Source organism: Hipposideros armiger, unplaced genomic scaffold (genome assembly GCF_001890085.2).
Source record: "Hipposideros armiger isolate ML-2016 unplaced genomic scaffold, ASM189008v1 scaffold_856, whole genome shotgun sequence".
Lineage (NCBI taxonomy): Eukaryota > Metazoa > Chordata > Mammalia > Chiroptera > Hipposideridae > Hipposideros > Hipposideros armiger.
In genome coordinates, this window is record NW_017732206.1 from 581,049 (window position 1) to 605,652 (window position 24,604).

Sequence of the window (24,604 nt, forward strand, 5' to 3'; positions counted from 1 at the left end):
GGAGCTGGGCTGCCATGAGTTGCCAGCGATGGCATAGGCTGCAGTGGGGCTGCAGTGGGCTGATGTAAGCTACCGTGAGTGGCCGGCAGCTGGCGTGAGCTGCCGTGAGCCACTGTGAGCGGCCATCCCATGGCTGACGACTGATCTGCCTCACCCGGGAAGAGTGCAATGATCATAATACCAACATGGGCCAGTGAAGTGACATCCTCCACAACTAGACTGAAGAACAAAAGGACAGCAACTTGTCTGTTTCCCTTCCCCAATTCCCCAACACTGTTCCCACTCCTAATTCCCCAAGGGAGAGGGGGAGACAGAATGAACCCCCTGGACACCAGATACGCTTGTTGAAAGCTGGGGCATTGCAATTTTTCATCTAGGAGTAAGAAAGCATGCTCCTCGAAAGGCAAGAAATTGTACTGGGGCCTCAGGCCTTCCTCATCCCGTAACGTTTCTATATATGTTGAGTCTCACTAGGTGGATAGATTTTAGGCTGTTCTGTATCATCCTAGAGGCTAGGTGGGTGGGCTTCAACACCCGTACCCTACTCTTTAGCTCTTCCCACCCACCAACCCACCCACCCACCCCCACACACATGTTAAACAGAATCATGTCTCCACTTTTATGTTTTACTTTTTGAATTAAGTTTTCATATAAGCAGAGAATGCCTGGCTAAGAAAAGATTGAAAACCACACAAGTGGGTAATCTCTGAAGTTCCTTACAGTTCTAACATTTTACCCAGCGTTTTATTCCATGGATACCAGGGGGGCATCAGAACAGGAGAAAAGAAGCAACTTTCTGGGGCTTTTCTGCTTCCTCAAATACTCCCCCACTTGATGCTTGAAATGCTCCAAGTAGAGATTTGTTCCTTTGGCTTAAAATGTTCATCCTCACTTTAAATGCAAGTATTTCTGGGGGAACCAAAACATTAAATGTCAGTCATGAATCAGTCAATTCATATCAATCCTTCGATATGAATGAATTTCTCACATAATTCCCGGAGAGCTGGTTTTAGGAAGGAAATGAGAACACTGGCTCCCTGAGAGGGAAGGCAGCTTAGGAAAGGGAAACCTAAGCACAGGTGATGTCATTTCACTTTTGCCAGTCCCTGGGGTGATGTCCCATGGATAAACAAGTAGATCTTCAGCAATTTTTGCGTACCCATTGACTTGGGGAAGAATTGTTAGGACCTGATAAGACATACAATTGAGGCATTTTCTTTCTACTTGAAGCATTAACCCCCCTATACACTGAACACAATCACCCAATATGGCTAGTGATGATTCCAGGCACAAAATCACTCCTTACTTGATTTCATTGGACAAGCAGAGCTTTGACTAGGTCACAAATTGATAGGGAAATGTCAACTGCTTGGAATCTCTGGGAATTTATCCTCCTCCTCCTGCTTTAAATTTCTTACCTCGTTAGGCACACATGCACAAAATCTGCTGCGTTTTCTGAGAAGTGTTCCGGCAAAGGAGGCATCAGCCCTCGGTGTGCCCCAATGTAAAACATGGCCGCCATTCTGTCCATGGAAGCCAGTGGAGGTTTCCCTGTGGCCATCTCAAACACAGTGCAGCCAATGCTCCAGATGTCCGACTTCCTTCCATAGCCAGACTCGTTGATGACTTCAGGGGCCATCCAATATGGAGTCCCATGCATGGACTTAAGCATGTCGCTGTGTGTGCCACTTAAGCCAGCCCAAGCCAAACGTTTGGCACAGCCAAAGTCGATCAGCTTTATTATTCCGGTGGGCATGAGCATAACATTATTTCCTTTGATATCTCGATGCACCACACAGTTCTCATGGAGATAAGCAACGCCTTGCAAAATTTGTTTTGTATATTTACAGAACACCATCTCAGGCAATGGCCCAAAACGATTGATAATACTAGAGATTGAGCCACCGGGAACAAACTCCATGAAAATGCTTACAATGTTCTCTGCCAAGCATGTCCCCAAATAGGCCACAATGTTGACATGTTTCAGTGCTTTGAGCAAATCCACTTCTTCTTGCAGTTTCCGGTATTCTTTTTCAGTAGCAAATTTATCAGAGGTATCCAAAGCCACTTGTTTTACAGCTATTAGCTGTCCTTGGCTAGTTAGACCACAATATACCTAGAAGAAAACCAGCATTTTATGATTAAATATAATCCAGTGTCCCATTGGAGCCGAAGTGGAGATGAGCAGCATGGTGAATGGTTATCATAATGGCTTGGAGTCAGGTGGCCTGGATTGGGTTAGAATCCTGGCTTCACCATTGGGTGTGTTGTATAATCTTTTTGACTTCAGTTTTTCCCATCTATAAAACTGAGCTAACAATACTTACCTCACAGATACCTATGATGACTATATGAGATGGTGGTTTGGGAAAGTTCCTCACCTAATAAATGAAATAGGGCTATTTCAGTGCTAAAGCTCTAAGGAGAGAGAGGAAGGCAGGTCCTGAGACAATCAGCAGTCAGCCTTGTCATGTGACTTCAATGGTTTCATGTCTTCCCACCTTCTCACTGATTCCTGAAATGTCCCCACTTAGAAATGTAACATGTTATGTCTGGGGGTTCAGTCTTTTCTTTACCAATTTATGTAAGTACTACCTACAGTGCTAGGACTTAAGGTGATCTTTTATACAATTCACAAAATGTAAGGAACGTCTTTATTTTTTGCCACTCAGCAATGGTTCTCCCAACTTCTGGTGACATATACTGAGCTACTGAACAAAGAGACTTCTTTCCCGGTGGATTTGGGACCTAGGAGGATGAGAGGCTAGAAATGCAATGGCCATTGTACCACCACATGGGGCCTGAGAATGAGAGCTGGAAGGAGAAATGATGAGATTTTTTTGGCCCCTGGAACCAGCTGTCTGGAGGCTAGACCTACTCCAGATCCTTCAGTTACATAAAGTAGTGAACATCCTTTTCCTTAAGCCGGTTTGGGTTGGGTTTCCTGTTACTTGCAACTGAAAGAGTTCTAAGTAAGAATACGGTGGGGAGTGGGGAAGGGAGGGCTCACAGGGAGGATTAAAGAAGAGGGAGGGGTCAAGGAGGAGTGGGAATTTTTGGTTTCATCTTGTTTCCTATTTAACTTACTGTGCCATAGGCTCCCTTCCCAAGGACCTCACCCTTGGTCCACAGGATAGGTTCTTCATACTTTAAGCTATTTTCAGAAAATACCTTCTTCTCATTGAGAAAATTCTCCTCCTCGTCATATATCCTGAACTCATGATTATGTCTCTAGAAGAATGAGGCAAAAGAAAAGTCACCATTAAACTCTGAGTCGTTGGGATGGAGAGAAGGGGTGAAGAATAGAGTCGAGTTTTCCTTTCTTCTAACTTTGGACCGACTAACTAAAGAAAGCCAAATATGTACCTCTAACTAATCACATGGGGTACCCCTTCTAGTTAGCTTGCCTACAGCTTCCCCATGCCAACAGCCTTCGATCAGGTCATACTTGAAGCCCTCCCTTTTTACCTCTATAAAACTTTCCCACTTCTCTGTCTGCCTTTGAGTCACTGCCAAATGCAAGTGATGGCGGCGGACTCCTTTGCTATAGTGAGCTCTGAATAAATAGCCTGTGTCTGCTCTTCCTTTATTTCCACAATACACACACATATATACATAAGCCTATATGCATACACTTATATACACATATACACACAAACATACATATAGATAGATACTCTCTCTCATGATGGCCACACGCAGCCATAACAAGTAAGTCTAGTGGGCAAGACCAGGTACAACAGACTGAAGATCCATGGCTCTCTAGACCCTTGATACTCAAAGGACAATCTACAGACCAGCTGTATCAACATCACCTTGGAACCTGTTAGATGCGCAGAATCTCAGGCCCAGACATACTGCATCAGTGACTACATTTTAACATGATCCCCAGGAGGTGTGCATTCACAGTAAACTTTGAGAGGCCTTGCCCTATAACTCAGGAAACAAGTGTCTCTTTGTAAACCTTAGACCATGTTTTCCAACTGGTTGATCAGGACCAAAAATGCTGTGTTTTGATCTCCTCTATTCTTAAAATTAAATGATGATGATGATGAAGATGATGATGCAGAGGCATGGTGAAGACCCTTTATGAACAAGACATCCTACAGGGTCACCTTCCTTGTGAATGAGCATGCTTGTGTTCCTCCTCTCAATCCTCTCACATTTCTATCCAAACTGAAATTTAAGGACTGCTTGGAAAAGAAAAGGTCACCAAAGGTCAGTTTTTGACTCTGTGATATCATTGTATTTGCTAGCTTATTTGCTTTCCTTCGATTTGAAAGGCAGAGTGGTAAACCCATGTTAGACACACAGACACACACATACCCCTATTTCCCACCAGAGCCTGGAGGCCTCTCTGAATCACAATTTATCTCCCAGAAGAGACCAAGATCACCATGAAGATAGGGCTGGCTTTTTAGGACAAGGAATAGTTCCACTGCAATGAAGTGATTCAGGGTGTGAGGCTGCCATCAGAATGCCTAGCCCCACCACTCTAACTGGGTGACTTTCTAAACCTCAATTTCCCCCTCTACAAAACGGGGACTTGTAAGCACCTTTAGTAATTTATCTCATAGAGCTGCTATGAAGCATATAAAGAAGACAATATGAACCATCTTGCTCATACATGGTAAGTTCTCAGTAAACCAAGTTTGGGTATAATTATTTACCTAGTGTATTCTTCTGATCTTCTCATTATTCCTGATCCTGATATAGTGTGATATAACCTGAGTTAGCACTTAATAAGCACTATGTCAGCTAAACCTACGCTTTCTGTCTTTAAAATTTGAGTAGAACAGGAGGTTCACATGCTTCAGTGAGAACTAAGACAAACAAAACCTTACTATTGATATTCTCCACGGCCCCCACTCCCATGCCAAAAGATTAAAAATATTTTTTTCAGGATTGTTGCTTGTGCTTCCTTGAGAGCAATGGCTAAGGCTTGTATCCCACCATGTCTCTAGTTCTTAGCCCAGTGCAGGAAACACAGTAGGCATCAATGTTTTTGTGTTAAAATAGTGAACTAGATGGTGAGCCACTTTGGGGGCTGTGTTAATTTTTTTCTATCTCACACAACACCTACAGCAATGTTTTACCCATAATCTCTCTGCTTATACTTGTTGATTGAAAACTTCATCACTGTATAAAATATTGACCTATTTTAATAAATATTTTTACTATATTAATGTATTCAAAAGGATTCCATTGCAGTGTCAGGATAAATTCCAGAAGCAAGGCGGCATAATGAAAACAGCTTAGCCTGAGAGTCAGGGGACCTGGATTACAAACTTGCAAGCAATCAATGAGACCTGAATGAAACTATTTAATTGTTTAGAGTTTCTGATTCCTCCTTTGAAAATAAGGGATTTGAACCAGATTGTCTCTGAGGTACTTTCCCACCCCAGTGAATCACTGATTCTAATTATACCAACCTGTATTTTGACATTCGTTGTCTCTCTGACCAATTCTTGCATGGTATTTCCTCTGCTACTGAAGACAAGATTTAGGTTTTCAGGGTCTGTTTCATTTGCCATTATCTGGCAAGAGTTGTTATCTTTCTCATCAAGAGCTAATAGTTCTGCAGCTAGACACCCTAATAGTTCATCTGTCAATTCTTCATTCTGTATAGAGTCTAATATTTCTTGGGAAATTGAATTTGCATCATTTAAACTTTTTCCAAACATTTGATGTGTAATTGTCTTATCAGCTAACCTATCATGATCCAAAGAATGTGCCCAAATTTGATATGCTTGGGAAGGTGCACTTTCTTGTCCCTCTTGGAAACAGAAACTCGTAAGTATTTTAGACTTATCTGAAACACTATCAAACTCTACATCATCAGTTAAAATTTGGTTGGCATTTATTTTATCAAGAGATGCTGTATTTTGCTTTTCTTGCAGTACATGCTTGTTGGAACTCTTCTCACTGTGCACTGCCCAGCTGTTTTCTGAAAGGTACACCTGGTGATGTACCTCTTCAAGTTCACGCAGGTCTCTGAGGCTTGTGGAAAGTATTTGATTGTTAGAAATGTCACCTTCATCGGCAGACTCCTCCATAGAGACTTCTTCAACAATGAACAAATCTGAAACAGGAAGGAATTTGTTCTGTTCAATGGGCTGCTCATGGGTCTGAGCAAAGTTCATGGGCTGAACTTCATCTTTAGAAGATAGAAAGTCATTTCCTGAAGGCTTTAGCTGCCACTCTAGTTCTGAAATATCACCGCCACTTTCAATGTCTTGTAGGTTGCTACCTGCAGCCTTACAACCCTTTTCTTTAAAAATCAAACTTTTATGCTTTTGTTTAATTCCAAGCAAAGGCTTTGGAGGTTTAGTGTGTGGTCTTTTCTGAGAAAGCCTTGCTCTGCTATTGCTGCTCCTCTCACCATGTGAAGAGCGGCATTTATTGGTGATACATCTGCCTGATGGAGCAGAGCATATCTCTCGATAATATTTGTTTTCATGCCGTTCAGCCTCTCTCATGTGACAATAAACAGGGGTCCCAAACATTTCATAGATTCCAGGTCCATTAGCAGTTGAATTGATTTCTTTAAACATGTCACTATACTTAAGATCTAGGTAATTTAGTCTTGGCTCTGTTGGTTGAACAGGGAGAGGAACTGAAGACTTTTTTATTCCTGGATTTTTACAGATGCAAGGAAATGACTGCTTTTTAGGTTTAAGAGCCCGGTAAGTTGATTGCTTATTTTCTATCTGTGGCATTCTCCTTTGAAACTTTGGTGATTGCTGAGGTCTGGGGTCAACAATCCCCAAAGCAGGGAAAACTTGAGTTTTTAGGCTTGTTTTATGCATGGTAGGCTTAATGGAACTTTCAATGGAAATCATGAAATTCTGAGGTGTCTTGTTACTGTTCTTGGTTTTTGAGTCCAACTTATGTCTATGGGTTTTTGTCTTATGCCTGTCATTTTCTTGGTGTGCGAGTATGTTGTAGCTATTGTTGTTACGAAGGGTGCCCTTTCTTTTCTGGAGGCTTAGTTTGGCTATTGCTGGTTCCTTGGGAGTTCCATCTCCAGGGAAAGCGATGGGGATAAGAGGCACCATCCCATTCACTTCTGGTTTGGTTGCCTCTGCTATTGATATTTTTGTGTTTGTCTCCATGCCGCTATGATCTTCTGGGATCTTTTCAATGGGGCCATCAGGGACGACATTGGAAAAACTTTTAAGTACAGTAAGCTCTTCTAAAACATAATTTGGCTCAATTAATTTACCTCTATGTACTAAAGTACTTTTTGAGGCAGCTTCATCATTTTTAGTCTCTTTATCTTTTAAAGTTATCTCCGAATGTTGGGTTTCTTGGAACTTGATTTGTATGGTGCATCCAACTTCTTTATTTTGTTCGTAGTTTCTGGCTACTGAACCCTCTTTCTTTCCTGATGAAAGATATTGAGAGTTTTCTTCTGTTTTTCTCATTTCACTACCACAGCAGTCAATATCCACTTCCCTATCTATAGGAAAACTTCTTTCCTTAAAATTCTTGAAGGACACTGAAGACTGCTCATTTTCAAAGTGAGAGATTTGAATTTTGTCATATTCTTCTGTTTCCTCAGATTTCCTATTCACCTCCATCTTCAGGTGTTGTCTGTGATGGTTAGCCTTCCAAAAAGAGCACATGTTTCTAGACCAAATAAAGTTATCAGAAGACCTGAGGGTCTGATCCACAAACACCTTAAACGGGGTTTCCTGTTGCTTGTTTGATGGTCTAAACTCATCAGATCGACCAACAGGCTCTGAGAGCTTAGGCATGAATGATATGAGGCTTGGAATATTTCTTTCTCTCTCTTTTTGATCCTTGTGATTTGGGGGGATAGTAAGGAGACCAGATCTCATGGGCGAGAGTGACAATGGTGGCAGAGGGAACTAAAAGGAAAGAGAGAAACAGCTAATAATTACAGAGATATATATGCATATCATGTTAACTGATTTAAAGTGATCTGAAGAGATTCTAAGATTCTCTTAGAAAGGCCTTGTACTTAGAAAGTACAAAGCTATCCTGGAGATCACAATTTTAAAAGCTAGAAGCTCATTCCCAGGGTCTTTTTTAGAACCAAGGTAAAACACACTTTTACAAATCAAGATTGTCGTAGTTACAAATGTTCATGGTTATATATATATTTTAAAAGGCTCTATAATGTAAACATTAAAAATGTACGATGAGATGTCTTATTTCTCTTCTGTTTTCTTTTCGTGTTCCATAGGGTTGATCTAAGATATTTAAAATTCCCACTTAGAACAGATTGAAATTGCTGTTCACATTTACTTTAACAATGATTATTAGCTTACAGACTAACTCAGACTTGTATCCAGAACACAACTACTCCTCATTGTTTTGCTAAACTGTTTTGTTGAGGGTGGCTTTTAAATACACCACACTAGACACTTGAAAGTTAGCAACCCTGATGGTTTTAAATTCTCCTTTGCCCTCCGTTTTCAAACTAAGCTAGTTTTTGTTATTATCAACCTCTAGAGGTCAGTGTAACCCAATATATAATATTCAGCTTTCTGGTCATTTCATGCTTCTTTTCATTGAAGCATTTTCCTGGGTATACGGATTTAATACCTAATTATATCAGAATATTTGTGAGCTGGATCTTGAGTGGCAATTGAGAGCTGTATGCTTCATTCTCATTCTATTGCCACCTGTGTGTCAGGAGAAAGGAAAAGGAAAGGAAGCTGACACTAGAAACTTCTGCATTAGAGTCAGGTGAGATGCACGGTAACCCCCCAGTTTTATTGCCTAAATGATTTTCTCCCATTTCTAAGAAATAGCAGGAAATAACATCGCCTTAAGAGCAACTTTTTTTTCCCAATAAACTCCTTTTTAAACACTAAGCAGTATCTATGCATTTTCTCGAAGGCGCCTGGATACAAAGCAGTTAGACAGTTGATAGAATTGCAAGGATCTTTCTAAATGCTTTATTTATAAATTTGACAACTAGGAAAATCTATCCACAACTGGAAAAAAGAATGGCCTAATTTCTAGATATGTTATAGAAGACAGATTAAAATATGTCTAAGAGAGCTACTCACCTCATTATGTAAAGAACAGGAAACACCCCAGTAAAGAAATGTACATGGCAAGGTATAATTTCCCCAGAAATTATTGGCTACTCTATAAACTATGTGTGAGTTATTGTTTTTCCAAATCTAATTACTAAAGATTATGGTTCTGAGTTCTTTGATAGAGTTTGTCTCTAACAGCAAAAGTTCTTTGGTATTAATCCTTAAGTCAATAATGCTAAAACTAATCTTACCTCAGTTCTTCGGCTATTGTACTTCATATCAGAGGTAGAAAAATCTATAGCAAGAAAAAATAATAAAAATTAGATATTCTTAATAATAGAGTGAACACAGCCAGCCTTACACCAGAGTTTAGAGATGAAATGATCTTGATACTGAGGCTTAAAAAAATAAAAATTAAGTTATTCCAAGTGCAATCCATATGGAAGTGGGTATGGTATGATTACACAATAGTTTAGGCTACTTCCACTTAAAAGAGATTTTTGTCATATATAATGTTGTTTCTCATATACATGTATGTTTATATATATATTATATATATTATATATATTATATATAACATTTGTATATATATATATATATGTTGATATGTAGTTACATATTTACCTTTACATTTATATTTATAGTCTAGCAGGAAATACAAGATCTCTGGATCAGAGAACAGAGCATTTATTATTCACAGGGCATCATAGTACCAGTTCCCCACACCCTAGTTCCACACAGGACAATGCATTGAGAGCCAGATGTTTACCTGCACATGTAATGGAGTTGCACCACAGGAATGAACCTTGAAATGATGAGACTCAGAGCTTATATACAGAGGGTGCCAAAGTATGTATATACATTTTGAGAAAGGAAAAATTATATTAAAATTGTAATACTCAATATATACCAATAACAGAAGATGATTACAAGTCATGTATATACATTTTTTTGACCCCGGTAGAGTGTTTGGCACTTCAACCTATCTTTCCCTTCTGAGAAAGTGAGAACTTCACTATAGAATGTAAGCAAATGTCTCCAAGAGAAAGGGGAAATGTATCTCTGGGTTTTATTACCCTACAACATAAGCCAACAGCTCCTGGGGAAATAAGCCTCTGAATCTCTCTGGAGCAAAACACTATCTCTAATTTCTAAGACGTGTGTATCATTCAATCATCTCTTAACCTAATTCCTAGTGCCATTTGCTCAAAAGCCTGGAATGTGCAAGTGTGAAAATATTCATGTATAATTGTTTCCCAACAGCCGTTTGAACTCAAACATGGAATACATCATAAATTCTGAAGGGGAGGTGTAAGGAGGAGAAAGAAGGATTTACTAGGTACTGTAAAACCTAGTTGTTGTCTTTTTACCAATAAGTCAGAGTGGGCCCTGAAACCCCACCCACTGCCAAAGCTTGAAACTGAAGCCAAAAGTGCCAATGTGTTCAGAGTCAAAGCAGGTCAAATAAATGGATGAAGTAGGACAGGTGAGGATAGTGGTCATGTGCCCCAATTGAAGGGATATCCATTACCAAGTTCTAATTGATACTGTCCATTCCAGATGGGTAATTCATTGCTGCTAGATTTCCCAATTGTCAAGAGAAGGCAGAAAGCTGGAGACTTTATGTGAAATCTCCCTCCGGCCCCCCTTTTTAAATGCTTTGAAAGCCAAACAAAATATGTCTGTGGGTCCATTTTATCCACTGACTACTGTTTTGAATTTCAATTAGAAACAGATCTCTCTAAGATGTAACACAGGTAAAGAGGGCATTCTCAGGTGAAAAGAAGTCACCTAAGATGAGGCTCCCAATTTGGAGGGGCACAGGCATTCCTCTTAGCCACTGTGGGCCAAAGCACCTCCCCCTAATTCTTTATGCATTTATTCAACAAATATTTATTGAGTGCCTTCTGGGCCAACACTGTCCAAGTAGATGGCAATATAGTTATGAACAACAAAGAAAAAATTCTCGACCTCCTAGAGGTCATCTTCTAGAGGTTGAGATTTCCTGTTGCAAAAATACTACAAGTTAATACCAGAAGTACAACTGAATATAATTTATAGTTGGGTGCATATGTATAACCTCCCGAGTTTAAAGAAAAACCTTTCAGGTATTATTATAAATACTTGGATAAATATTATCCAGTGTTGGTAAGAAATGACGTGTGCTATAAAGGCACACAACATTTCTGGCAAGAATGCAGATATAAGATATTTCTGGTAGAGGATTTTCTGGTCAAGATGGCAGAGTAGGTAAATGCTGTGCTTGCCTCCTCTCATGACCACATCAAAATTACAACTAAACTGCAAAACAACTATCATTGATAATCACTTGAAGTTTAGCTGAACAGAAGTTCTACAACTAAGGATATAGAAAAGTAGCCACATCAAGACTGGTAGATGGGGCTCCGATGTGGAATGGGTTGGTCCCACACCTGCGTGTGCCAGTTAAAAATTGGGAAATATCTCTTCTGTGGAGGTCTTCCCCGAGGAGTGAGGGATTCCAACTCTACACCAGGCTCCTTTGCCTAGGGTTCCAGTGCCAGGAAAAGAAGTCCCCAGAACTCCTGGCTGTGAAAACCAGCAGAAATTTTGGCTGAGTGAGATGAAGGGTTGCTGTACTCCCATGTGCTCCTCTTAAACGGCCCGTGCACAGACTTACTTGCTGATGGACTCACTCGCTCTGAGCTCCAGTGCTGGGGAAGCAGCTGGAAAGGTGACAGGGACATACAGGGAGGAACTGAATTGTCTGGCTTCAGGGCAAGGGCTGAAGAGACAGCTTTTTTCCAGACAGAAGTGCTGGCCCAAGCCATTATTTCTATGTTGAGTTCTCCCTGCTCCCAGCATGAAGTCTTAAGCAAGCAGCATATGAGTCTCCATCAACCTAGCTGACACCATTTGCCTTGCCTTAGTGATTCCCTGAGACCCTGCGCCACCCAATTTGTGGGACCACCCCAGCTGCTTCTAGTGGCTTTTACATACAGAGGGCCTTTCTTGGCTCATGCATTGGACTTCCCTAAAATCTCTCAAAGGTTCACAAACCCCAAACAGGATCTGGCCTCAGCATGTTCCATACATCTTGCTAAGCAGCCCCAAGCATGGTACTAGTGGCAGTTGGTCTTGGTTCACAACCTAGCCTTTCCCAGGCACCTCTAAGCCCAACACAGGTGGCATATTGCTTTGTGGCTCATTTCAGGTAGCTCTGGACAGGGCACAGACTGAGGCTAAACTTGGCCTGTGGTGGGGCTGGCACACCCAGTGGTGGGCTTCAGACACAGCTGGGGCACCACTGGCTGCCTCCATGGGTGAAACACATAAAGGGCAGACAGGGCAGGCACCAGAGCCCTGCTAAAGCAAACCCTGCTCTGTAGGGTCAGCCTCTGCACAACATTTCCTCCACTGTAGTAATGGCCAATCCTCAAAACCAATCAACCCGAGGATGAATCCTTCCCAGTGACTTTCAAACAGCAACCAAGGCTCAACTACAACAGGAGGGCATACACAACTCACACTAGGGACACACCTGGAGCACCCAGCTCGGGTGACCAGGGAGATTGCACCAGTGGGTCCCACAGGACATGTACTACATAAGGCCACTCTACTAAGACCAAAGGGCATAGCAACCCTACCTAATCCATAGACACAAACAGAGGGAAGAAGCCAAAATGGGGAGACCAAAAAAAATTCCCCAAATAAAAGAACAGAATAAAGCTCCAGAAAAAGAACTAAAAAAATGGAGACAAGCAATCTACCAGATGCAGAATTCAAAACACTGGTTATAAGGATTCTCAGTGATCTCAGTGAGAACCTCAACAAAGCGATAGGAAACATAAAAATGGAAATAAAAAAACATAAGAAAAGAACCAGTCAGAAATGAAGAATACAATAACTAAATAAAGAACACATTAGAAGGAATCAACTGTAGATTAGATGAAGCAGAGGATTGAATCAGCTATTTAGAAGATAAGGAAGCAAGAAACAACCAATCAGAACAGCAAAAAGGAAAAAGAATCCAAACAAATGAGGATAGTTTAAGGGACCTCTGGGACAACATCAAGCGTACTAACATTTGCATCATAGAGGTACCAGAAGGAGAAGAGAGAGCAAGGAATTGAAAACCTATTTGAAGAAACAATGATGGAAAACTTCTCTAACCTGGCGAAGGAAATAGACATACAAGCCCAGGAAGTGCAGAGAGTCCCAAACAAGATGAGCCCATAGAAGCCCACACCAACACACATCATAATTAATATGACAAGGATTTAAGACAAAGAGAGAATCATAAAAGCAGCAAGAGAAAAACAGTTCGTTACCTACAAGGGAGATCCCATAGGCTGTCAGTTGATTTCTCAACAGAAACTTTGTTGGCCAGAGGGATTGGCAGGAAATATTCAGAGTGATGAAAAGAAAGGACCTACAACCAAGATTACTTTACCCAGCAAAGCTATCATTTAGAATTGAAGGACAGATAAGAGCTTCCCAGACAAGAAAAAGCTAAAGGAGTTCATTGCCACCAAATCAGTATTACAAGGAATGTTAGAGGGACTTCTTTAAGAAGAAAAAGAAAAAAGATAAAAAATATAAATAATAAAATGGCAATAACTACATATCTATCAACACTTACTTTTAATGCAAATGGATTAAATGCTCCAATCAAAAGATAAGGTGGCTGAATGGATAAGAAAACAGACCCTTAAATGTGCTGCCTATAAGAGGCTCACTTTAGATCGAAAGACACACACAGATTGAAAGTGAAGGAATGGAAGAAGATATTTCATGGAGAAAAAAAAAAAAAGCTGGGATAGCAATACTTATACCAGACAAAATAGACCTTAAAACAAAGGGTATAACAAGAGACAAAGAAAGACCCAGTAATCCTACTTCGAGGTATTTATCTGAAGAAACCCAAAACACTACTTAAAGGGGACATGTGCATCCATATGTTTATTGCAGCATTGTTTACAATAGCCAAGATATGGAAGTAAACTGGGTGTCCATCAACAGGTGAATGGATAAAGAAGAGGTGGTACATATATATAATGGAATAATACTCATCCATAAAAAAAGAATGAAATCTTGCCATCTTCAACAACATGGATGGACATAGAGAGTATTGTGCTGAGTGGAATAAGTTAGACAGAGAAAGAAAGACAAATGCCATATGATTTCACTTATATGTGGAATCTAAAGAACAAGATAAATGAACAACCAAATCAGAAATACAGAAAACAATTTGAGCGTTGCCAGATGGGAAGGTTTTGGGGACAGGGTGAAAGAGGGAATGGAATTAAGAAGTACAAATTGGTAGTTACAAAACAGTCATGGGATTGTAAATTATAGCATAAGGAATATAGTCAATAATAGTATAATAATTATGTATGGTGTCAGATGGGTACTGGATTTATAGGGATGATCACTTTGTAAGTTACATAAATGTCTAATCACTATGTTGTATACCTGAAACTAATATAATATTGTATGTCAACTGTAATTGAAAAAAAACATTTTTAATTATTTTTTAAAAAGGACTTTTTTGGTTGGTAATTTGACAATATATGTTGAAATCCCTTTAAAATATGTATAGAATTCCAGTTGAAAAATTGAATGTATAAACTTTTCTCCACTCTCTTCACAAACGTCACTAAAATGATAGTAAAAAAAATTTTTTTTACATAAGAACAACACCCCCCTCCCCCAGGAAAAGAACAACAAAACCCCAGAGGATAAAACAGCAGATGAACAATGCCAACAAAATTTTTGATAGTGAAAACTGTATGGGTGAATAGCAATTGACTAGTTATCAGCTTTCTCTACTCTGCTCATTGCCTGCAGCGGGCAGAACGCAACAACAAATAAGAACTGCAGAAAGGAGCAGGAATTGAAGACACCAGGTACTCTAAAGGTGGGGTTGCAGGTGAGGCTGAAACAAAGGGTTGCTTGTAAATCTGTACAAGGAGCCGGTTCCAGATTCCCTGCCCTGACTAACTAATCAGGAGTTGCTCTTCAATGTTCTTGGCAGATAGCTGGAAGCTTACTCTCTGGAGAGCTTGAAACAAAGATGCTAATGAACTAGGTATAGCTGAGAGCAGAATGGGGTGCTGGAGTGAAAATAAAAGGATTAAGTGTAAACTTGCACACCTACATGTGAAGCCTCAGCCTTATCATCTACAGGCAGGAGCCTGGATTATCCGTCTCTAAGGAAAACCCACCAAGAGAAAAGCCTAGCTATACACACTCCTGGGGAATCCCTCACCCAACCAACCAGGTCTCTGCCCATTAACCAAGCCCCCTGGAGCGTGTGCCACTTTTTAATGCCACCCTCTTAAATACAAATAGATAGTTAAGGATCAACTGAAATGTGAGAAAAACCTCTACTGTGAAAATACAGAGAACAAAACAAACTAAAAGAAAGAAAATTGCTCAGAGGAAACAGAGACAATGAAAAACTATCACTAATGCACCTTTCTCAGGAAGCTACTAGGAAATGCACCCAAGAGAGAATAAATAAACCAAAAAAGAGGAAGCTGAGTGTCCAGTACACAGGGGTCCAATACAGCAAGGAAGCTCAGGGAATTTCCAGGATGATGGTGAAGGAATCCCAGGCAGATGGCTGGTCAGTGGGTCAAAAAGACCAAACCACAGAGTGAAACAGGAGGGCAGAGGGTTCCAATGGATTCCCGGCCCTGCAGCTGCCTGAATGGAGGTGCATTTTACAGGTCCATCAGACAGGATGGGGATGAATTAGGGACGAATATACAGAAAGTAAGCGAATAATGAAATGAGGCATTTACTAATACGGAAATAAATGTAATGTCTCAGAAGAAGGAAAATGTATTCATAGCACACCAATGAGCTCAGCTGTGAATAATATTTTACCCAGTCATAATAATGGAGACATTGACTATTGATTTCTTCTAAACACTAAGATTGAGAAGATTGGGAAATGCCTGTGTGTGAGGAAAGTAATGAAAAGTGTTACATCCCAATAGATAAGGTCTAAATTGAACAATCAAGCAATATCATTATAAACATGTTATTTAGAAATATAGAAGAACATTCTAGAGGGGTCGGCAAACTGCGGCTCACAAGTCACATGCGATTCTTTGGGTACTTTCTGTCTCAAAAGTTTGCCAACCCCTGGAAGAGCCAATCCTGTCCCTCACAACAATTTAAAAATTATTTGAGACCCATAAATATATTTTTACAAATAAGGAAAATTTAAAGTAATATTATAAATGAAACTATGATAGTTTTATTTTCATTTTCAATTTTACTTCAGAGCCGCATGTACATACCCTAAGAGCTGCACGTGGCTCGTGAATCGCAGATTGCCAATCCCTGGCGGCTCTTCCATCTCAGAAGTTTGCCAACCTCTGTTCTAGAAGAAAGTATCTTGGAATACTATTTGTACTTCTTTTTTAAAAAAATATTTGCTCATCTGTCTTTTCTGAATTCTTCTTAATTGATATATATTGTCTAATTTTTAAAAATTGTATTTAAACAAATAAAAAAGGGGAGTACAAATACCGGCCTGGGGAACCCCAGTTGATATTTTCAGACAAGATCATAGCACCTAAGGAGCAGCTCCCATTATAGACTGTGGACTTAACCATTCTTGTCTAGGTGTACATAGTTATTTTTGTTACATCTTCGAGATTTTCTGTGGTTTGGCTGAAGAAGAGGACGTTCCCAAGTTGTCTAATGCAGTCTCTCCTTCCACAACCCCTCCAAGTTTGTACTTGCACCAACTGCCCCTTCTTTCTCTAAACCATCTCCACTATAAGACTAGATATGTTTATCCTTTTTTCCCCCTCATAACTAAAGTGGGACTCAAATGAAAGGTGTGAGCTTTGAACACAGATGGCATTGGTGCTTCAGCACACTGGCTTCAGAGACAGGTGGTCCAGGCTTTGAAGCCAGCCTCTGTCATTCACTGGCTATGTGACCGAGGCACACACACACTTAAGCTTCTTAAGCCTCAGTTTCTTCATTTCTAAAACGAGTATGCTAATATGACCTATATCAGTGGACATTTGTGCCTTGCAACAGTAGACACTCAATAAACACTTATTATTGTTATGACTAATTCAATATATACTTTTTAAAGAGTTATGTGCCAGACCTGGTGCTAGGTGCTTGGAGTTGGGATGGCTTTTGCCTTTGTGATCTGGTGAAGACAGACACATCAACAATAGTGACAATTCAACCTGATGAATGTCATGATGCAAATAAAGTCAGGCAGGACTCTATGGGAGTCCAAAGGAATGGTGACTCATCTAGCTTTCGGGAAGTTCAGGCAGACTTTCCAGAGGAAGTGGTATTTCGGGTGACACCTGAAGGATGCCATAAGGTTCCAGCAGAAAAAAAGCAGCATGTGCAATTATTTACATATTTGTTCTGGGAAATTTAGGAGTGCTCATGTTTATCACACTGCTGAGGAACAGTGGCAAGGTAGGAGGCTGAAGAGAGGCTGCTGAGACTTAGAGCTACCTTTGTGGATTTCAAGGACCACAACTCTGGGTCTACTTCACTATCTAGACCTGATGTTAACACCTTTACATACAGCCTGTCAAAACGCTGCTTCAACATTATGGTAACGGAAATAAGCCAGTCACAAAAGGACAAATATTGTATGATTCCACTTATATGAGTGGAGTAGCCAAACTCATAGAGACAGAAAGTAGAATAATGGCTTCCAGGGGTTATGGGGGGAAAGGAGAATGGGAGTTATAGTTCAGTGGGTATAGAGCTTCAGTTTTTGCAAGATGAAAAAGTTCCAGGGATTGATCGTGGTGATGGTTGCACAACAATGTGAATGTACTTAATGCCACTAAACCATACACTTAAAAACAGTTAAAATAGTAAATTTTAAATTATGTACATTTTAACACAATAAAAACACTTTCTTAATTAAAACAAAAACACTGCTTCATTTAAATTTCACTTAGGCTCTACCCATTCCCCCAAATCCTTTAATAATAATTTTATTTTCTTCCTTTCTTTGGTGAGATGCCTCATGTTCCCCTGCTGTGTGATCTCCCTCATTGCAATAAGTCAATACATGCAACTTTTTGGACATGTTTGTCCTTGGTGGTTTAGGCTGATTGGTTCAGGACAGTGGTAAGCAAACATCAAAGACAGCATTGCCCTAAGGGGAAATGCTGGCAGCAGTGCTGCTACCTGGTAAGTCAGTCTTGGGCTGGATAGAGTGGTAAACTCAAATCCTGGAGGGAAGCATCCTCAGTGTAGGCCGCGAAAATTCCCACAGATAAACATCAACAAAATATGAGTTCACAGTAAAAATTTTCAAACACTCAAGAAAAATATACATATTTGTTCAATGAAGGATAAAGAAACGACTATGTAATTAAATGAACTCACCTTCAGATTTTCTTTGCTGGCCCTTCAGAAAGTGAGAAACATCTTCTCTGACTAAAGACTTGGAAATGTTTGGCTCCAAGCAAGGTCTTGGCACCAAAAAGCCCAAGTTCTCATCGCAGAGCTCCTTGGAACTTTCCTCTTTCTTCAGAAGTGAAGGCTGCATAGTTGGCATCTTTGTCCTGACGTCCATCATCTTAATTTCATTTGGAAGAAAAACAGAATGTGCTTGTGCCCATTCCTGATGCACTGCGGTTATCTGACTAAAAGGTGGAGGAAATGGTTTGATTTAAAACTCGTTGCCTATGTCTTCTGGATCTCCAGTGCTCAGTCCAGCTTGACATCACTAGGAAGTTTGGAGAACTATTTCCAAATAATGCTTCTGAGTAGAATGGCTGCATTCCTGAAAGGACAAGAATTTCCTACCCCTGACTCCCACCCCACCTGTCTGACCTCTGCACCCACACTTTAATTTTCCCAGTCCCTATTTCTTTGAACAGAGAAATCAGAGGGACAAAGGGCAGGCATAGGGGATACAACCTTTTACTTCTCCAAAGGCATCAACCAGCCCAGTGCTTCTCAAACTATCTTTGGTGAAAGGCCAGTTTGTAAATTTTCCAGACCCTTGAGGACTGACACTTTTGGAAATTGTAATAAGAGTGAATTATGATAAAAATGGAATGAAAACCAAAACCACAAAAATAAGTCCCAATTTTTCATGATCAGATCCATGAACATAAAATTACTTTGACAAATTGCTATACAACTTTGTAAATGTTTAAATTTTCAAGTTTATACTGATTTCATCATGAACTGGTATCAGAAGAACCACAGAACCACATTTTAAGTAGCACTGATGCAAGGAAAGCAAACTGTGGTCTCCATTCTGGTTTTGTAGATTTACTGGATTGTAGCCATATGCATTTGTTTTCAAATAGTCTATGGCTGCGTTCAAGATACAGCTGCAGAGTTGAATCACTGCAATAGAAGCTAAGCCACAAAGCCTAAAATATTTATCTGGCAACGACACAATATTTGATATGACGCATGCTTTCAGGTGGTTTTTTTTTTTGGTTGACTTACTAAAAATGTAGGTTGCCACACAAGTATCCCTTCATACTTAAATTTCAGTCTAACACTTCTTACTTGTTTTCTTTTAAAACTTCTTGGCTCATTTCTTGGGGGTGATGGACATCTCTTGGAAAAGTAACAACAATCTCGACACCTATAGAAATGCATGGCAATAGTAGAAAGAAAAAAAAATGAATTCCAGTGATGACCAAGAGAAGTGTTTTAGTTTTGGTTATGTGGTTAATCTATTCTTAATGATTACAGAATGGAATTATCCAGGAACTGAGGTTTAGCCACCTTTGTATCTTTCCTGTCTAGCATATGTTAGGTCTCAAATAAATGCTTGCTTAAACAGCAAAACATTGCATATCAAAACTTTCCAGATGTAAAATAAAGTTTTATGGTGAGCAGTGTTGTTTCTATGATGGAAAAAACAGGGCCACTTTTACACTTTACACTTCTGTAAAGTGTAACTGATGACACCTACTTCACAGGACTGTCGTGAGAATTAAATGAGATAATTTATGTATTTCTAAAAGCTTGCTCATATTTGTAATTTTGGTCATCTCCTGTCTGATTCCATGGAATGATTCTCAGTATAACCCTCAAGTCAGAAAGTTCCAACTTTTGGAATCGATGCTTGCTTACAATATACCATGTTAAACAAAAATACCTAAAAAACTACTGTGAGTCATGTCAAAATTGTCTATGCCTTAAGGTTTGTTCACTTATTCACTTTTTCCATTCAACTAACTTTTATTAAGTGTCTATGCCAAGCCCAATGCTTTGTACTGAAGATATAGAAATAAACAAGGTGCATCTGTGGCCCTAGCAAAGATGATAGTGGAGTACAGTGAGATTGGCATTGTGATAGAAGTGTGCGAATGGTTATGTGGGAACATAGAGGAGCATCCTTCTAGGAAGATACAGTGCTTATCCCAGTAGTCTCTTCTATCCATGAATTTGTCAATCATTTATTCAGTCTACACATCACTCCTCTGCCACATACTGGGTGACCTCAGGGAAGTTACTTAATAGCTATCAGTATCAGCATTATCTCAATTAAGGTTTTTATTATTTTTAAAGGACTTTGGATATTTTGTCAAATATATAGGAACCACCATAATGAAAGCATTTTTACTGTTCAATTTTAATGCCTGTGTTATTTATGAGACTGGTGCATTAAGAAAGGTAAATATTCTAAAAGGAAAAGTTTTGTTTATAATCAGGCAAATGATAATAGTATTTACTATCTTCCTCACCCAATATTATGTTTTGTGGTATCATGAAAATGGAACTAGCTTTGGTTTTCTTGATGTTTATCAAATAATATAACTGGATCACATGTTTTCTAATATACCATAGCAAAAAAATGTGTCAATAAAAATGCAATTTCTTTGTAATGGTTGATATATATTTTTTTAACTTGTCAAAGATCCTCTCACCACACTACTTACGTAGCACAAAATGAGAGGCTCGGAATTGCTGTGTAGAGCTGGAAACAACTTAGAGGTCATCTGACCAAAGCACTTCATTTTAGGGACAAAGAAACTAATACCCATGAGGTTGTATGGTGTGCTCAGGGCCACTCTTATACTTGAAAGGAAGATGGATGTCTTTCATAACGTTTTTGTAATCATCCTTGAGTGCTAAAACCTAGCTGACATGTTACAGTAAGAAAAACATACAGCATACATTCCTAATAACTAAACTGTCAGTGAAAAGGATGTTCTGGTACAAAGGCGCAATGCGGTTACTCCTTTGCTGTGAAAGTTAGGAAATTACGCAGTGTGTTCATGTGAACATGTTCTTAGCAATGACTGTACTTTTACAATTATTGAGTACTAGAAAAACCAGAATATTTTTAAAGCAAATTTTATGTGTCCAAATGTATGCTAATTGGTTGATTTCATTTTCAAACCAAAGATCAAAGATACAGTAAGCAAGTATAAGAAATACCAGCTTTTTTAGAACTTGTTAAAAGCTAATGGGTTTATCCTAATTATTGGCCCTATGTGGGGGAAAAATTTTTTTTAAATGTGCTATCTCTGAAATAAGCTAGGAACATACAAATGTGTTCTATGTTTTGTCTCTTGAACATGTGAATAGTCATGAGAGTATGTGAATGTATCCAGTGAGCCAGGAAAGGTGATGTATTGTTACGTGGAAAAATGAAATACTTGCTTCTGTCTAAGTGCATCCTTCCACATAAGAAGGTTTAAATTAACCTTACCAGAAAATGTTACAGTAGAGAGAAACTAAGAGGCAACACTTAAACATAGGTAAAACATAATTTCTTCACAGAAGAGGTTAAAATGACATTCATAAAGTCTGAAAATGTTTGTTAATTTGTAATGTTAAAGCCATTATTAAAATGAAAACTTAAAATTGACTCAGCCTAATTCATTCAATAAAGAAAAGTTATTTTCTCCAGAAAAGTCTTACTCTCCTGTGTTTTCTGTTTATTTTTTTAAATAGATGGGGATCAAGTTTCACAATATGTATTTTGATAACTTCTCCACATTTGATAATTTCCTAAATCATAAATCTCAGCACAGAATTATCAAAAACTACATTTTCCAGCCTCTTTTGCCACTAGAGTTCAGAAAGATAACTTGAGAGATGGATTCACGAGTTATATGAAAAAAGATCACGTGTAGGTATCCTTTTTGCTGATGTGGGTGTCCGCAGAGGGAGGAGATTATAAAGTCGATGTGGGAATATCCCTGGTTGTGGCAGAAGCTGCATGATTTGGGGTCAGTAACATTTGAGATGTTATTATATTAACCAATATATATTAGTTAGTGATTCTCCCTTCTTTTTTAAAAAAAATTTTTTTTTTATTGGGGAATTGGTGGATGGGAACAGCACTGGGGAATTGGTTAAGGGAAACAGACAAGTTGCTGTCGTTTTGTTCTCCAGTCTAGTTGTGGAGGACGTTGCTTCACTGGCCCAAGTTGGCACCATCATTGCGCTCTTCCCGGGCGAGGCAGATCAGTCGCCGGCTTCTGGACGGCCGCTCACTGCGGCTGCTGGCTGCTCACGCTGGCTGCTGGCTACATACGGTAGCCCATGGCAACCCACTGCCACAGGGATTGCAGCCTATGCCGTCGCGCGACTCACAGCAGCCCAGCTCCAGGTCGAACTGCTGTTCAGCATCTTAGCTGTAGAGGGCAGTGTCACTGTCCCTCATATGTGGGATCTGAACCGGGGTCCTCTGGCGTCCTAAGCCAGTTCTTAACCATCGCGCCACTCGCCGGCCCGTGATACTCCCTTCTTAATAGAATAATACAGTGGACAAACAGACATAAACTAAATGATTAAATGTGTATATCTATAACAGAATAAATAGTCACGTGGTATATGCATAAGCTATTCATAAAGTGTGCAAGCACTGAAAACATTACTGTGTGACTGAAAAGAGTAGTTCAACTGAAGACTTTATCAACTATGAGAAGAAAATTTAGAAATATAATTGTTTCTTACAAATTTATAACCCAAGTTATTAAAGCTTAAAACTGCAAGAGCTGAATGGAAATGCTGTATAAGTGTTATGGCTCCTATAGGAAAACCTAAAATATTACAAATTGATTTAAAAAGAGTTACTAACACCTCAAATGGCAAGTCATCTCCAAATTGAGCACAATAAATGATTTAACCTCTTGAAGGTGCTTGGGACACAACTGGGCATCTGAAAACTCGACTTTGAAGTTTTTGAATGTCAAAGGCAGACCACAAGGAAGTGTTTGGAAGGGAACCAGGATCTGTTTATTTTAATTAGGTCTTTCAGGCTTCATAGTGTTAATAATTTCAAATGTTACTAAATTATTCCCGTCCCTCAGCCTGGGGAAAGATTTCAGGTGAGACTGAGAAAGGCAGGAGGCTCCCCAGGAGAGGGCAGCATCGCATAAGGGGCTGAAGGAGACAGTCGCAAGATTAGGTCTGCAGCACTCAGGGAGCGTCACAGGGATGAGGGAGAAAAGACATCTAAGAGGTCAGGTTCCCTGGAGTGTTAGAAATGGAAGTCAGAAAATTGCCAGAGAGAAATTGCAGCAGTTTGAATAAACATTTGATTTGAGAAGATTATAGGCGAATAGGGATAGACAAATGTGATTGCTGTGGTGACTGTTTTCTGAAGCGAGAATCTGCAAATACCTTGTGGTCTGTTAAATGCAAGGACACTTTAGGGTATGACAGGGTAATATATTTGGAATGGGTGTTGTTTTGAAAAATTCCAGACTTATGCCTCGCAGAATAGAAGACGGAGACTTGGAGCTTTAGTGCCTTGTTCAGTCCCCCATCGCCTCTCAAGGGAGGGATCCGGGATAACAGCTGATGGACAAATGCTTGATTCTGAAAGGGAACAGATCCCTGTTGCTGATGGAAGATTCTGAGAGGAAAAAAATGGGGTGGGAGGATATTATCAGACAAAAAGAGAAGTGGCAGAGAATGGCTGGCTGAGCTGGAGTGGGGTGGAATAAAGATAAGAGACAGTAGAGGGATGCCTATTTTGGCAGGGCAAGTTGACAGGACTCACTGATTCAGATATGGACCAAAGGATAGGATTATGAGTGGTTTCTCATTTACTTTGTGCTTTTCTGTGTTTTCAAAGTTCTGCATTGAGCATTTCTGAAACGAGGGGGAAATTCCAAATAATCGTTATCTTTGTAAACACTTGAAGGACAGAAGTCAAGATACCTTCTGTCCCGGGCTGCCAATCTTGTCCATCACCACTTCGGTCCTCTTCTTCACTAACTGATATGGAACGACTGCATGCATCTTCTTGGTCAAACTCCTGAAATATCATAAAATAGAAGCTCAGTTATTCAATGTGCTACTTTGTTGGCAGGGTAACTGTTGATTTTTCTAAGCTAAAGTTTCACACTGTGGATTCCTTTTAAATTGGATAAAGTATTTAGGACTAAAATAACGGGAAAGTATCTGCCCCCAGAGCATCAGGCTCAGACAGACGTGGATGTGATTAATTGCATAATCAAAAACAAAGATCAAAGCTGAAATCATACAGACACATAGAAATTCAATATTTCATACTTTATCATGTCAGCTTCTAGGCTATTAAGCTGCTGCCACAAATTCCATCTGGGCTGGTAGCTGGATAGAATCCTTTGTCCACAGTCACA

General features: G+C 39.7%; 1 protein-coding gene across 1 annotated transcript; it reads right to left on the reverse strand.

Annotated features, from left to right (window-relative positions):
• Positions 1-1,321: 1,321 nt before the first annotated feature.
• MAP3K19 (mitogen-activated protein kinase kinase kinase 19) lies at positions 1,322-24,237 on the reverse strand. The gene is made up of 7 exons (XM_019629447.1): positions 24,162-24,237; positions 19,539-19,617; positions 18,396-18,655; positions 9,269-9,312; positions 5,433-7,874; positions 3,088-3,231; positions 1,322-2,116 (listed from the first exon to the last, which is right to left on the reverse strand). The coding sequence occupies exons 2-7, from the start codon at positions 19,565-19,567 to the stop codon at positions 1,415-1,417; spliced, it is 3,621 nt and encodes a 1,206-aa protein (XP_019484992.1). The 5' UTR covers positions 19,568-19,617; positions 24,162-24,237; the 3' UTR covers positions 1,322-1,414.
• Positions 24,238-24,604: the final 367 nt, after the last annotated feature.